Below are 17,135 nucleotides of genomic sequence, written 5' to 3' on the forward strand. Positions count from 1 at the left end.
TAGGATGTTTATGTTGCAAAAGTTTCAAAGGTATATTTAATTTCAGAGAAATGTATATAGTATACACTCTGAAATTCTTTCTCTTCACAACCATCCACGAAAAACAGGAGTGCCCAAAGAATGAATGGCAGTTAAATGTTAGAACCCCAAAGCACCCCCTGCTCCCCCCCCCACGCGTAAGTGGCGGCAAAGCAATGATCCCCCCCCCACAGCAGCATAAAGAGCATTGGCACCCCCCCCCCACTGAGCACTCAAGCGTGCAGCAAAGCATCAATAAAGACACAGCCATGCAGTACCCCAAGGACTACTAATTCGACATACCACAGACTATCTTTTGCCCTAATAAGGGGAAAAAAAGGGTGTCCCCGTTTCACAGTGAGAGGGGAGACCTAACAAACAACTCACTAATTTATGATGTTAAAAGTCTGTTGTGCCGCTTTTTCCGAGCTCTGTGCCCAAATAACTCAGGACTCTGGGCACACAGCCAGCAGCCAACTAGCTGCTGTTGATCTTCCGTGTACTCCCACAACACACCAGGTTTTGCGGAGGCACCAACCTCAAGGCCGCCTGCCTCCCGAGCTACGAAATCCCGGAACCCTGAAGGCGTGCTAGTCTTCTAGGCCATCTCCTTGGGATATTGAATAACAGCCAGTCATGAGACCCAAGAGCGGGTTCCATTCCCGCAAAGAACAGTATGTAATTCCAAGTCAGGGTCTTCAAATGAACCCTGAAAGGGAAAAATAGAGATATTAAAGATAGAAATAGAGCTGTTTCCGAAGATGCAAGCGAAAGAGGCACAGCTAGGTGCCATTGTCTCCTAAGCTCCACCCTTTATGTTCTATTGGTACTGCTGTTTTTAGTAATGGCATATCCCTAATGTTATTTTAATGAGGTAATGGTGTTTTGTCCTTCTGACTCTGGCATTTTTTTTGCAGTTGCTGAATGAATTGAGTGTAGTGGAAGCAGAGTTACTCCTGAAGTCTTCTAGTCTAGTTGGCAGCTACACAACAGGTTTGTGCTTGTGCATTGTGGCAGTCTTACGGCGCTACCATTCCTGCCTTATCCTCAATCCTGACCAGACCGCACAAGTATTTGAGGGGTAAGATTTATTAACTTTTTCTCTGGTAGATATTTGAGAATTGTAAATATGAGAAGGCATACTTTGACAGGAAGTGATCAAATCCCCTGTTTTAAATTGCTAGGCCTTCTAAAAAGAAATGTTTCCCTTTGGAAAGTGACAAAGGTAGAGAGAGAAGTATGTTACACTATCATTGGTTAAGAAAAAAATTATATGCAATTCTCTTTAAATCTTAAAATACTCCATATAACATATAACAATTTGAGACTAAGTGTAGTGCTGGCACATTATTACATTCCTCTGACATTGGAATAAGTATGGCCTCTAAGCAATGAGTTAAGAAAAATTAATATAGTAGCCATTATGCCTTCCAATAATATTATTTATGTATTTGTTACTGCCATAATTTTGTGAAAATAATGCATGATTGGAAGACATCAAAGAATAGGAAATAGCTTTTGTGACACAGACTGCTGTCAGTTTAAGGAGTTTTGTAACAATTATTCATCAATTTACACTCAGAAACCATAGAAACCATAGGAAAACTACAGCACAGAAACAGGCCTTTTGGCCCTTCTTGGTTGTGCTGAACCATTTTCTGCCTGGTCCCACTGACCTGCACACGGACCATATCCCTCCATACACCTCCCATCCATGTATCTGTCCAATTTATTCTTAAATGTTAAAAAAGAACCCGCATTTACCACCTCATCTGGCAGCTCATTCCATACTCCCACCGCTTTCTGTGTGAAGAAGCCCCCCCCCATGTTCCCTTTAAACTTTTCCCCCTCACCCTTAACCCATGTCCTCTGTTTTTTTTTTCCCCTTGCCTCAGTGGAAAAAGCCTGCTTGCATTCACTCTATCTATACCCATCATAATTTTATATACCTCTATCAAATCTCCCCTCATTCTTCTACGCTCCAGGGAATAAAGTCCTAACCTATTCAACCTTTCTCTGTAACTGAGTTTCTCAAGTCCCGGCAACATCCTTGTAAACCTTCTCTGCACTCTTTTAACCTTATTTATATCCTTCCTGTAATTTGGTGACCATTATACTCAATACTTTGATTAATAAAGGACAATGTACCAAAAGCTCTCTTTACGACCCTATCTACCTGTGACGCCACTTTTAGGGAATTTTGTATCTGTATTCCCAGGTCCCTCTGTTCTACTGCACTCCTCAGTGCCTTACCATTAACCCTGTATGTTCTACCTTGGTTTGTCCTTCCAATGTGCAATACCTCACACTTGTCTGTATTAAACTCCATCTGCCATTTTTCAGCCCATTTTTCCAGCTGGTCCAAGTCCCTCTGCAGGCTCTGAAAACCTTTCTCACTGTCTACTACACCTCCAATCTTCACATCAGCAAATTTGCTGATCCAATTTACCACATTATCATCCAGATCATTGATATAGATGACAAATAACAATGGACCCAGCACTGATCCCTGTGGTACACCACTAGTCACAGGCCTCCACTCGGAGAAGCAGTTCTCTACTACCACTCTTTGGCTTCTTCCATCGAGCCAATGTCTAATCCAATTTACCACCTCTCCATGTATACCTAGGGACTGAATTTTCCGAACTAACCTCCCATGCGGGACCTTGTCAAAGGCCTTACTGAAGTCCATGTAGACAATATCCACTGCCTTCCCTTCATCCACTTTCCTGGTAACCTCCTCGAAAAACTCCAACAGATTGGTCAAACATGACCTACCACGCACAAACCCTAATAAGCCCCTGTCTATCCAAATGCTTGTAGATTCTGTCTCTTAGTACTCCCTCCAATAACTTACCTACTACCGACGTTAAACTTACCGACCTATAATTTCCCGGATTACTTTTCGATCCTTTTTTAAACAACGGAACAACAGGAGCCACTCTCCAATCCTCCGGCACCTCACCTGTAGGCAGCGACATTTTAAATATTTCTGCCAGGGCCCCTGCAATTTCAACACTAGTCTCCTTCAAGGTCCGAGGGAACACTCTGTCAGGTCCCGGGGATTTATCCACTTTAATTTTCCTCAAGACGGCAAGCACCTCCTCCTTTTCAATCTGTACAGTTTCCATGATCTCACTACTTGTTTCCCTTAATTCCACAGACTTCATGCCAGTTTCCTTAGTAAATACAGACGCAAAAAACCTATTTAATATCTTCCCCATTTCCTTTGGTTCCGCACATAGCCGACCACACTGATCTTCAAGGGGACCAATTTTATCCCTTACAATCCTTTTACTCTTAATATACCTGTAAAAGCTCTTTGGATTATCCTTCACTTTGACTGCCAAGGCAACCTCATGTCTTCTTTTAGCCCTCCTGATTTCTTTCTTAAGTATTTTCTTGCACTTCTTATACTCTTCAAGCACCTTATTTACTCTCTGTTTCCTATACATGTCATACAACTCCCTCTTCTTCTTTATCAGAGTTGCAATATCCCTTGAGAACCAAGGTTCCTTATTCCTATTCAATTTGCCTTTAATCCTGACAGGAACATATAAACTCTGCACTCTCAAAATTTCTCCTTTGAAGGCTTCCCACCTACCGATCACATCTTTGCCAGACAACAACCTGTCCCAATCCACGCTTTTTAGATCCTTTCTCATTTCTTCAAATGTGGCCTTCTTCCAGTTCAGAACCTCAACCCTAGGACCAGATCTATCCTTCTCCATGATCAAGTTGAAACCAATGGTGTTATGACCACTGGAACCAAAGTGCTCCCCTGCACAGACTTTCGTCACTTGTCCTAACTCGTTTCCTAACAGGAGATCCAATATTGCATCCCCTCTAGTTGGTCCCTCTATATATTGATTTAGAATATTTTCCTGAACACATTTTACAAACTCTAAACCACCTAGACCCCTAACAGTATGGGAGTCCCAATCAATGTATGGAAAATTAAAATCCCCTACCACCACAACTTTAGGTTTCCTGCAGTTGCCTGCTATCTCTCTGCAGATTTGCTCTTCCAATTCTCGTTGACTATTGGGTGGTCTGTAATACAATCTCACTAATGTGGCCATACCTTTCCTGTTTCTCCGCTCCACCCATAAGGACTCAGTAGACAAGCCCTCTAATCTGTCCTGCCTGAGCACTGCTGTAATATTTTCCCTAACAAGCAATGCTACTCCCCCACCTTTCATTCCTCTGCCTCGATCACATCTGAAACATCGGAACCCTGGAATATTAAGCTGCCAGTCCTGCCCCTCCTGTAGCCAAGTTTCACTAATTGCTATAACATCATAATTCCACGTGTCAATCCACGCCCTCAACTCATCCGCCTTCCCCGCAATACTCATAGCATTGAAATATATACACCTCAGAAGATTTTTACCACCACTCACCACCTTTCTATTAGCGGATTTGCTTGAACTTTTAACATCATTTATTTTCACCTCAGCCACACTGTCAGCTCTGGCACTTTGGTTCCCATCCCCCTGCAAATCTAGTTTAAAGCCTCCCTAGTAGCACTAACAAACCTCCCTGAAAGAATATTGGTCCCCCTATAGTTCAAGTGTAACCCGTCTCTCTTGTACAGGTCCCACCTGCCCCAGAAGAGGTCCCAATGATCCTGAAATCTGAAACCTGAAACCCTGCCCCCTACACCAGTTCCTCAGCCACTTGTTCATCCTCCAGAGCATCCTATTCTTACCCTACTGGCACGTAGCACAGGTAGCAATCCTGAGATTACCACCCTTGAGGTCTTGCTTTTCAACTTCTTACTAAGCTCTCTATACTGACTCTCCAGGACCTCCTCATTCTTCCTTGCTATGTCATTGGTACTGATGTGCACCACGACATCTGGCTGATCACCCTCCCACTTCAGAATGTCATGCAGGCAATCAGAGACATCCTTGGCCTTGGCACCCGGGAGGCAACAAACCATCCTGGATTCTCTGTCACGACCACAGAACCTCCTATCTGCACCTCTAACTATTGAGTCTCCTATCACTACCGCTCTCTTCTTTTTTCCCCCTCCCTTCTGCACTGCAGAGCCAGACTCAGTGCCAGAGATCCGGCTACTGCAGTTTGTCCCAGGTAAGTCAACCCCCACCAACAGTATCCAATGCAGTTTACTTGTTGTTGAGGGGAATGGCCACAGGGGAACCCTGCCGTGCCTGCCGTTTCCTCTTCTCTTGCCTGACAATGACCCAATTTCCTGTCCTCTGCTCCTTTGGTGTAACTACCTCCCTGTAGCTACTATCTATAATCTCCTCACTCTCCCGAATGATCCGCAGGTCATCCAGCTCCTGCTCCATTTCCCTAATGCGGTTTGTTAGGAGCTGCAGCTGGATGCACTTCTTGCAGGTGTCGTTGTCAGGGACACCGGAGGTCTCCCTGACTTCCCACATCCTGCAAGAGAAGCATTCCAACATCCTGCCTGGCATTCTCTCTGCTCTAAACAATCTGAACAAAGAACTCACTGGAACCTACCCTGGCCTCTGCCTGTTCTCGCCGAAGCCTGTTGAGCCAAAGCCGTCCCACTCTGACTCAGTCCACTCCGACAATGTCCGCTACAACGATGGCCACTGTATATGGTGGTCTGCTTTTAAACCTTAGCGCGCTACGTCAGAACTTTTGTAAGAACTTTTCTAGCAGCCTTGATTTTTTTCAGAGAATGAAATATAAAAATCATGATATTCTAATAGATACAGTGTGATGAAGGGTCTTGGCTTGAAGTGCTATTTGTTTATTCCTCCCCATAGATGCTGCTTGACCAGCTGAGTTCCTCCAGTATTTTGTGTGTATTACTGTGGATTTCCAGCATCTGCAGAATTTTTTTTGTTTATATTCTAATAGAGGAGTTCACACTTGAGTTCTAAATCATCACTGTACAAAAGTTGTCACTTCTTTTCAACTCTTCTGCTTAATGAAAGGAAAATAGACTTTACTATTAAGTGTTACTCTTCAAATAAAACATTTTCAAGAAAGTGTTGTTAAGTGGATTTGTTTTCCTTTCAGTTTGTGTGGTGTTGTGAAACATGGTGTTAACCCAGCAGACTGTTCTTCTGCGGAGCGCTGTATCCTTGCCTACCTCTATGATCTTTACACCTCCTGCAGTCACTTAAAGAGCAAGTTTGGCGAGCTCTTTGGGTAAGAATTATAGAAGCACTGCCAAAGACTGATTGTCATTAACTTGATGTAAGGGTTGGGAAAAGGGTTCTAATGATGTGGATGGAAGATATTTTTCCTGAATTTGTAAATATGTTTGAACATTCAAGTTGATTTAGCTTCTAGATATTTCCAGAATTGTTATTCCCTGCTGGAAAAGGCCTTAGAGCAATATAATACAGATAATAAGCCCTTCATCCCAACCTGTCTACGCCAACCTATTTCATCCCAATTTTATACATTCGGCCCATATTCCTTCAAGCTCCACCACCACAATGTACCCATCCAGGTGCTTCTTAAATGACACTATTGTACCTGCCTCAACCAGTTCCACTGGCAGCTCATTCCATATGTTAATCGCCCTCAGCATAAAAATGTTGCACCTCAGTCCATTTTGAATCATTCCTCTCTCACCCTAAATCTATGACCCCTTAGTTTTAAACTCCCTAGCCTCGGGAAAAGTCTGTTATCATTCACCTCATCTGTGCCATTCATAATCTTAATCATTTTCTTTAAGGTCTCTCCTCATTCCCTTATAAATGTAATAGCTTTTACTGGTTTAACCACATATTTCCACGAGCAGGGCAACCATTTGGACTGTAAATCTTATTGCATCTATTGTGCACATATAATGGTAAAATAGACTGCCCCACAGAAAGGAAAATGAGTTAATGCATTAAATTCTGTCAGGATTTCAGAATATTTGTTTTTTTTTGTGTACATAATTCAGAAATGTGCTGGAAATATGATCTGTCCCAGTAGCAGAGTAAGAATTAAGTTCAGTGAAATGTGGACCTTGGGTTACAGCTATTTGCATGAATTGTTGATTACAGTCTGTCATTTGAGTTTTTCATCATCTTGCAACGGGTTTTAATTACATTTAAAACTTTACCAATTAACTTTTTAGTGATGCCTGTTCCAAAGTCAAGAATACCATCTACAGTAACATTGATCCTTCTGATTCAAACATGCTCTGGGAACCTGAGTTCATGATTGATGCCATTGAAAACCCTTCTGCACATAACTTCAGCTATTCCATGCTTGGTAAAATCCTGAATGACAATCCAGCCAATCGCTACAGCTTTGTTTGCAATGCGCTCATGCATGTCTGTGTGGGGCATCATGACCCTGATCGGTAAGAGCCTGACTGAATTTATACTTGAGGAATAATTTAGCAAGCAGCTTCGGCAGTTTTTAAAATTGGTATTGAAAATCAATTGACAAAACACATCAAAACTTAACTGGATCACCTTTTTTGGAAAGCTAATAAACAAAGTGGGGTTGATACATGCAGCAAGGTAGCGTTTTGACCTTGACCTGTTATTACTGTCTATTATATCCAATTCTTCACAACAATGCATTCTGTGAGATAGAACAGATAATTTGTTGATGAATAATGTAAATTGGAGTGGTCAGATTTATTTTGATTCATTGAAGTTGGACTGGATATTAGTTGCTTCTGAAGATTATGTTCATTTATGAGCTGACCTTAAATTTTTAATTTTATGGAATTATTTTGTGTTTAACCAAGTAAATAATTTGATTGCTCAGGAATAGAACAATGATTAATATGTAGTCTTAATTGTGAGGCTCTTGTCATTGCACACAGGTATTCATGCAGTTGAAAATGTTTTTGTCAAGGGTTTGGACTGAATTAAAGCCTGAAGCAGAAACAGGAGAATTGTGCAGTTCAAATCACCAATGTACCTCATTCTCCTTTAATATTTTTAATGCTTTTACTAATAATTGGGATTTTTAATTAACTATGGACTTTGGATGAAGGATGGATGGTTTATTAGTCTATATAGACATGAGTCTGCTGACTATAAAAATTAAGCAAAAGCAAAATAGCTAGCTGTTGCCTTTCTGGTGTGTGTAAACCTACATGTTTGGTTTTTTAAAGATAGATCATTTTCTTTGCAGGTTGTTATACAATCTTTTGTTATTTTTTTTAATTTAGTGTGAATGATATTGCCATCCTGTGTGCAGAACTGACTGCCTATTGCAAGGCTCTCAGTGCAGAGTGGCTTGGCGTTCTTAAGGCACTATGCTGTTCGTCCAATAATGGAACTTGCGGCTTCAATGATCTTCTGTGCAATGTTGATGTAAGTATTCTTTCCATCATATAGATCTTGAAGCTTTGATCACCTTGAGGTTAAATTTGTCTGTTAACTTGTCTGCTTGTTCACAGGTTAACATTTATTTGTACTTGCTGCCACAAAGAAATCTTGGCGAAATCATCTGGCTGATGATTTAAAGCAAAGGAGAAAGTGAATGGTGTTGGCCGGCAGAGATTGCATGGGGGGGGGGGGGATGGGGTTTGTCTGAAGTACTGGTCTGGCTGAAATTAGCAGCACATTTGAAATGATGACAGTTAATTTATGGATGACTCTGAACTGTCACTCGAAGGATGATGACTTTAAAGAAAATGCTTATCAGGGTGATTTTTGAAACAATTGGTTGGAATCCTGTAGAAGGGTAGAGACTAAGAATATTTTGAGGAGGCTGGATTGTGATCTCAAAGTTCAGTGGCTTCTTACTAATATTTTCCTCGTTCCTTACGTTCAATGTATTATGCTCACTCTTAAAGGTGTGTTGGTAATTTATCTTGAGTGTGTACTTGGGAGCAGTGCACTAAATGTGTATTAATGTTCAGTGTACTGCTCCGAAATGTTGAGTCCATTGTTTGTTTAAATTGTCTTAAGATCAAGGGTCAATATTTGACTCTTCATTTGGAGAAGCTGGAACTAATACCCATTCAAAAAGGAACAACGGGAGACTTCCATCTTAGGTTTTCGATTTAGGTCTAAATGAAATATCATTGTGTCACTTCAATATAGTTTTATAGTGATGGGAATCAGTATTAGGCTCGTGTATATTGCTTTTGCACATTCATGGTCGTTGCACTCAGTAGTGTTAAGTCTTTTAAAAAAAAAAGTTGCAACCAAAACACTATTATTACTTTCATGGCTCCCTGCAGTGATGTCCCTTTTGTTGTTTGAAGGGCTTTCCGAGCCAACTCTTCCCTTCCATGTATAGTAATAAAAGGAGTGTACTGTGGTTTTTCCCCACAGAACTTTACCATTATCTGCACTGAGTTTCAATTCTTCCCTCAGCATGTACACCTGCAGCGTAGACTGTGGCAGGTAACAGTATTCCCTTACAGACATCTCCCTGTACTGGAAGACCAATGAGTTTCAGGCAGACCAAAGAATATCCTTTACTGAGTTGATGATCTTCCAGCAATATCTGATGTCTGTCTCAGTATGTATCACCAGAGACAGCCTGAGATCAGAGCTCTCCGTTACACAGCTGCTGGGGATGAACTGAGTCACGGACACTTTTGTATTAGTTTCCACACTCTCTTAGCAAATCCACATTCTACAAGGAGATGGGTGGTCGTTTCCGCTCTACTGCAGCTACCCTGAGGGCAATATGTATAAAGAGAGGAAGATTACCTTTGTTTGTCACACGTACATTGAAACATTCAGTGAGATGTGTTTTTTGGGACAAATCAAATTAGCGAGGATTGTGCTGGGCAGCCTGCATGCATGGCCACAGTTCCAGAGCCAATTAGCATGCCCACAACTCACTAACCCTAACTGTATGTCTTTGGAATGTGGGAGGAAACCAGAGCACCTGGGGAAAACCCAAGTCATTGTTGGGAGAATGTACAAGCTCCTCACAGACCTCAGTGGGAATTGAACCCTATTATTACAACTGTGAAGGATTGCGCTAACTGCTAGCCACATTGGGGGTGATATGTCCTCTGTTGAGGAAAGCTCTAACTGGAAGGGCACCTCTCACTGCCAGCCAAGTGAGAGGCGCTTGTATGTCAGATCTGGCAATGATGCATGCTGCCATGTGGTTTGGGCTGTATGCTCCATCAACAAAACCACAGACTCCATAGTGTGCCTGTCCTGTGGTTTCTGCAGTCTATTCCACACTAACCGCTACCTGATATTTTTGTGGTCAAAGATGTTTACTTGGAAGTACTCTTCTACAAAGGATTGGTAGTGCAGCAGTGAAGCACCTTCCGCAACACCAGGGACAAGTTAAGCCTTTAGTATGCAGTGATTGAAAGGGAAAGGCAGAGACTATAAAATTAGGCAGAATGTTGGCAGATGGAACTTAATCCAGACAAATGTGAAGTGAGGCAGACATTTGCAGCAAACAGCTAGAACCTTAGAAGCTACGTAGGTGCATAGGGAAGTGAAGAAGGCAATTGGCATGCTGGCCTTTAGAGAGTGGTATTGATTATAAGTGTTGAGACATCATACTGCAACTAGTTTGGGCACATTTGAAATATTTTGTAGTTCTAATGACCACACCATAAAAAGGATGTGGCAATACCTGAAGATAGATACTTTATTGATCCCAAAGGAAATTACAGTACCACAATAGCATTGCAAGTGCACAAAAAACCAAGTTACCTCAAACAGTTAACAGGAGGAGGTCATCACTTCCCCAGCTATAGATTGACTCATTATAGAGCCTAATAGCTGAGGGTAAGAATGACCTCATATATACTGCTCTTTGAAGCAGTGCAGTTACCTTAGTCTATTACTAAAAGTGTTCCTCTGTTCAGCCAAGGTGGCATGCAGAGGATGAGAAACATTGTTCAGAATTGCCAGGATTTTCCATAGGGTCCTTTGTTCTACCACAGCCTCAGTGTGTCCAGTTTACTCCTATAACAGAGCCAGCCTTTCTGATTCGTTTATTGAGCCTGTTGGCATAACCCCTGTTGATGCCATTGCCCCAGCACATCATCGCTTAGAAGATTGTACTGGCAACAACAGCCTGGTAGAACATGTGAAGGAGAGGCCTACATGCTCCTAAGGACCTCAGTCTTATTGACTCTGGCCCTTCTTGTATATGGCCTCTGTGTTGGTGCTCCACTTTTGTCATCCAGGAGTGCAGTAGAGATTTACTAGGATGTTGCCTGGAATGGAGAGCTTTAGATATACTTGTAAAGGCTGAGATTATTCTAACTGGAATACAAGAGGCTAAGAGGTGACCTTATAGAGGTTTATAAAATTAAGGGGCATGGATAGGGTAGACATTCACAGTCTTTTTCCATGGGTAGGGGAGTCTAAAAGAAGAGAGCACAGGTTTAAGGTGAGAGGTTCAAGATTATTTCATGTCATTTCCTGTATACAAGTGAAAGGAGAACAAAATCATTGTTACGCTGGATCCACTGCAGAACACAATTCGTCAGTGCCTGCTTGATATTGCCCTTTGGCAGTATGTAAACTACGGTCAGGATCATGGAGGAGAACTCTCTAGGTAAGTAGTACAGTTGGCACTTAATCATTGGATGTTCCAAGTCGGGAGCATAATAGTGCGACAAAACCGTCTCACCTGAGCACCACGAAGAGTTTATCATGAAACACAGACCGCTTCTCCCCCCCCCCCCCCACCCCCGCAAGCTTTTGCCGCCTTTGAATCAGCAGTTCAGTCCAACCAGTGTATTGTGAAGCCCTCTGCTCTTAATGATGAATCCATCTTGTCCGGAGTGAGCCTTGTCACCATGAAGCTGAGAATACTGCCATCACTCCGCTACAGCAATCTTACCCTTAGGTCCTCAGTCTTGTTCTTTATCAACTGTATATTTACATGAAGAGGGCTTCGGGGAATCCTGTTTCAAGGTTGTTGACCGTGGAGTATAGTTCGTTGAGTTCCAAAAAATGTTACAGCTTGGCAGGTATGGCACCAACTTAAAGGAAGTTTCATACCCTGACGTTTTAGTCTGGCTTGGGGTCACCTCTTCTCCCTCTCTCCAGACATGGTGATGTACCTTCATGTGCTTAAAGGTGTCATAACTGCATTCCTGAAAGTTAAGTCCACTGAGTCCTTCAGAAGATTGTAAAGTCATGAATTGGTTAAGACAGTTCAAAAGTGTTTTACTTAAAGAGAAATTACAGGCTCCAGATTTCATAAAAGAGGTTCAGAAGAAGTATATTTAGAAGTTTTGTAAGCTGACCGCAAAGCATCACTGTGATTCACCAGTGCCATCTTCTTTTTCTTGGTTACCAGGATGATTGTGAACTTAAAGCAAGTGGGAACCTTGGATTGAAGCAGGCAGAGATGAAAAATCTCTGCAACTACCTCCACTGGTTAATCAGCACATGATCTGTGGATACTTGGGCATTAGCCGGGGTCAGATGCTTAATGCAGATTTACTCTGTTGAATTCTGATCTTGTGTCTGCAACAGTGACTGTTGGTTCAGGTGCTTTGAAGGCTGCTGGGGAGGGCTATGACTTTTCAATCCCTTTCTGTTCAAAACATACATAGAATGCATCAGGCTCATTGGGAAGAGATGTGCTGTTGTTGACGATGCTGTTCTAAGCTCTGCCACAACTGATGGCTTTTGGCATCTTTATTAGCTTTACAGAGGTTGCATTTCAATTCCTTGTAAATGTCAGGGTCATAGACTACAGTAGGGAGTTGCCCTGGCTCATCCGTGGTTTCCTGTTTGGTATGCAGTCCTTGACTCACTTGCTGATAAAGTCTGTGATAGTGGTGACATCTAGGCTGGTTACTGAGACGTAAAACATGGACCAGTCTACTGACTCAAAGCAGTTGTGTCAAAGATAATCTATTTCCTCAGACCAGTACGCAACAACTTTTTGTACTGGATCCTCATATTAAGCTTCTTTTTGTATGCAGGGGGGAAAGAGCACAGCTTGGTGTCTGATTTACCAAAGTGTGGGAGGGGTATAATTGGAATGTGTTTTTGATGGTCTTGTCGTATTGCTCAATTCTGTTTGAGCCACTGGGTGGGACAGGAGACATGCTGGTAGTATTTTGGTAAGGTAGTCTTGAAGTTGCCTGGTTGAATTCACCGGCAATAATGATGAGGGCTTCAGGGAATCCTGTTTTAAGGTTGTTAACCATGGAATACATTTCATTGAGTTCCCAAAATGTTACAGCTTTGCAGGCACGTCACCAACTTTCTACCACATCGTCAACCACTGATAATAGCCAGCAGAACATTCAATTACTTTGTTTTTTTGTGCTTTATGGCCCTTGATGGAATGTTTGCCAGGCAGTGGGATTTTTTATGTCTTTCTATTATTAGTGTCAATGCTTTCCTTATATTTTCAAGAGCAGCAAAATACAGAAAAGATATGACTGCATTATGATAATGTGATAATATTTTTATTTTACTTATAATTATTTTTTTCTCTGCTAGATTAAGTATTGCATTAAACTGCTGCTGCTTAGTTAACAAATTTCACGTCACATGCTGGTCGTGATAAACCTGATTCTGATGAAGGATAATGAGAATAGAAATGAGAAGACCATATTCATGTTTTGTCCAGAGTGGAATACATTTGCACAGGAATGTTTGTCAGCTGTTGCTGAAATCTGAAAAGGCATATAAGAAATTCCAGGGCCTTATGATTCTGGAAATGTATGCTGTCATTCAGTCATGCTGACACAAATCACTCAGTGATAAGTTGCTTCAATTTTAATTGTGTAGTACTAAAACATTCTCTTTTTTTCAGGTGAGCGATTTATCATTCCATGATTCTTTGGCAACTTTTATAGCTATTTTAATAGCTAGACAATGCTTGCTGCTGGAGGATTTGATTCGCTGTGTGGCAATTCCTTCACTCCTTAATGCAGGTAAATATCTTAGAGCGGCCACTTTTAAAAGTGCAAGAAGGATGACAGTACTGTGCAAAAGTCTTAAGCACATATATATAGCAAGAGTGCCTAAAACTTTTGCACAGTACTGTGTATTTATCTTTTTTATTGGAAGTATAGAATTAAGAACGCACAGCTACACAATGTTTTCTTTTGTTCATGTGCTAGGAGTCATTACAGAATAGAATGAGAATACTTAACCTCCAAGCCTTTAATAACAAATTGAAAGTGTAATATGGTTAGTCCCCGCCTCAGCTCCTTTTCCTCTACCCTTTGTTTTCCTTCTCCCTTAATTATTGTTCTAATTTCCTATTGCCAGCAACAATTGAATCTGATTCCATTGTTCTTTCTGGATCAAGAAAGTTTTAAATTATACCATCCTTGCTCTTCTTGCCAGTTACTATATCTTAATCAGTGTTGTTTGGTCTGTTGTCAGAAAAAACCACTTCTCTGTAATTACTTTGTCTTGACCCTTATGGAATTTGAACATCTTTATTGAATCATATCTAGAGCTTTTCTGTTTGAAGGAAAACTATCTCAGACTTTTATATCTATCCATAAAATAGAAGTTCCCTTTCTTTCAGCCCACTTTATGACTTTCTAGCAGTTTTGCATACTCCTAACAGAGTGATGATAAGAATTGGGTATAATAGAGGCAGCTCAACCAGTATTTTATTGAGGTTCAACAAAGCTTACTTTTGTGCATCCATTCCTTTATAAATCTAGGATACTATATTTGTTCAGTCACTCTTTACATCTACTGCACTACCTTTAAAGATTTGAACTCATTCAAACTTGGGTCTTTCTAAGAATTATGTCCATATTATGTTGCCTTTCCATGTTCTTCCTACCAAACTGCATTTCATTTTTTTGTACTTCAAGTTTAAGCAAAGCTATTCCATCATTTTGTTTGTTACCCTAATCTATCACTATCTTCATTACTACATTTTTTTATCCTCTGTAGATTTTGAAATGATGTCTTGTATGCTCAATTATTAATACAATATATATCAAGAAAAATAATTCTTAAATTGTTGACTCAAATTTGTTAACTTCCTCCAGCTCTAAAAGCAGTATTTTTTTCATGGATCTGACCCTAAGCCCGTTGACTCCATGTAATACTTTCAACTGTCGTTTTCTCTTCAATCCTCCTGAATTATCAAAAATTCAATGATGTTAGCTATGCATGATTTGCTCTTCAGCAGTTCTGTATTATTACTTACCTTGACCCTTTTGTAATCTGAACACCAGAAATCTTTCCCAGAGCAGGTTGCTATGGACCACTGATCAATGACCTCCAAGCAGAATATGCTCCATTAACGTTGTTGTCACAGACATCCCACCCTGCAAAAACTAATTTCAGGGAGGTAGCACCCCCACCCCCTGCAACCCCATATCCCTCCCCCCCACCCTGGTCGACCTCCAAGGGTGCATGTATACAGGACATTTGATTATGAAAGAATACAACAATTTATTTGATCAAATATTGAAACTATTTATATATACACACATACACTCACACACACACACACATTCCTTGTTGTGTATTTTGTTGGCGGTCTCAATGCTAATAGCTAAATGCTAATGCAAATAGCTTTTTTATTTCTTTTGGATACTTTCCTTGTAATGTGATGTGGCTTGCTTGGCAGATTTGAGCACTTTTCTAGAAGTCTCAACCTCATAGCAGTCTGTGTCAATGAATTTGTTAATTTTGCAAGACACCAGATTTGCATGTGTTCTGTGAGACAGCTGACTTCTGAATTCTGTCTTAATGTGACGCACCATGCTGAATGCCCTTTCTACATCACAATTAGAATTTGGCAGCACCAAAAGCAGCTTCATCAACTGGCAGAGCTCTTTGAATCTCAACTGCCCTGTGCTCACAGATTTTACTTTGGACAGCTTCCCCCAGAACTCATCAACTGGCAAACTTTTGTAGTTTGGCACCAGTCCTTCAAGGTTAGTTGAGACATAATCCAGGACTTCCAAGTGGAGCTGTTCTCTTGCATCTGCCTTGATCCCCTTTGGAAATCTCTCTGCCAAAGTCAAAATCTGGTCTGGATTCACCTCATCTTGGCTCTCTGTATTGACCACTGACAGATTTTTCAAGATTTGGTCTCTCATTGGGAACTTCTCCAAGATTTTTTGAAAGCGCCTGACATAGAATGCTCTGGCATCTTTGAAGAACTGCTTTGTCCTGTAAAGGGAGATCTCTTGTGCTTCCTCGCTTAGCAACTGCCTCCTTTCCAGGTACCCAGTAAAAAGCTCTTTATCTGGGCGGTGAATTTCAGGGTTGCTCACATCTATCTCCTGAATGTTCTGTTCTCTGTATACCTTTGGCTCAGTAAATCTGCTTGCTATGTCATGCAGGAGCTCTTCTACACTCTGATCCAACTTGAAGAGGATAGGTGCCTTGTTTTGAAAAATCAAATTGAATTTGTTAAAACATAGTGTGACATTATGGAGAAAGCATGTGTATATTTTCATTTGGGGGTCTTTCAGCCTCTTCTGAATATGAGATGACTTCTGATTCTCACTCTTTGACTCAAAATATGAAATAAAGGCTGGCCATTGGTGGAGCAGATGGTCCAAACCTTTTCCTAAAGAAAGCCAGCGTGTAGAACAATGCTTTTGTACTCTCTGCTGGGTAACATTGCAGAACTCTTGAAACTGTTTTAGGTCTTCTCTTCGTTTGGAACTTTTCTCAAAGTAGTGGTAGATGTCAATGAGCAGTTCTTCAGGCGACATTGAGAACTCCTTAGCAGCAGTTTTGGCACAAATGTTGACCAGGTGACTTGGACAGCCAACGCTATAAATATGAGGGGTCCTGTGCTTTCACTCTTGATAAGACAGAGTTGTTTTTGCCAATCATCGCATTGCAGTTGTCACTGCTAAATCCTACACAGTTAGACCATTCAAGGCCTTTGTCGTGCATGGATGATGCAATGCAGTTGAATATGTTTTCAGCTTTGGCATTATTGCACACTGGCACGTCTACAAATCCAACTGTTACCTTATCCTGTGTTTCATTTTAGTACCGGATGAACTTGTACAGGTCCTCTGAACATTCAGGTTCCAGTGCCATGTTCACAATTGCTGCTGTCTTGGTTGATGAGCAGGCATAGTTTTTGCTATTTCTGTACTTATATTATCAATAGACAATAGTTGCAGGAGTAGGCCATTCACTGTGATCATGGCTGATCATCCACAATCAGTATCCCGTTCCTGCCTTCTCCCCATATCTCTTGACTCCGCTATCCTTATCATGGAGTCGTCTTTTCATTCTATTACA

The 17,135-nt window shown here is 41.2% G+C and overlaps 1 protein-coding gene across 3 annotated transcripts in view; it reads left to right on the forward strand.

Moving 5' to 3' along the window:
- Positions 1 to 17,135, forward strand: part of med12 (mediator complex subunit 12) — a 174,840-nt gene that overhangs the window by 89,460 nt on the left and 68,245 nt on the right. For all 3 annotated transcript variants that reach the window (XM_072270757.1, XM_072270758.1, XM_072270759.1), the window contains exons 19-23: positions 936 to 1,099; positions 6,040 to 6,171; positions 7,097 to 7,324; positions 8,150 to 8,294; positions 13,702 to 13,822. In XM_072270757.1, coding sequence (XP_072126858.1) covers positions 936 to 1,099; positions 6,040 to 6,171; positions 7,097 to 7,324; positions 8,150 to 8,294; positions 13,702 to 13,822 — 790 coding nt within the window. The remainder of the gene's footprint in view (positions 1 to 935; positions 1,100 to 6,039; positions 6,172 to 7,096; positions 7,325 to 8,149; positions 8,295 to 13,701; positions 13,823 to 17,135) is intronic.

This window comes from Mobula birostris, chromosome 10 (genome assembly GCF_030028105.1).
Source record: "Mobula birostris isolate sMobBir1 chromosome 10, sMobBir1.hap1, whole genome shotgun sequence".
Lineage (NCBI taxonomy): Eukaryota > Metazoa > Chordata > Chondrichthyes > Myliobatiformes > Myliobatidae > Mobula > Mobula birostris.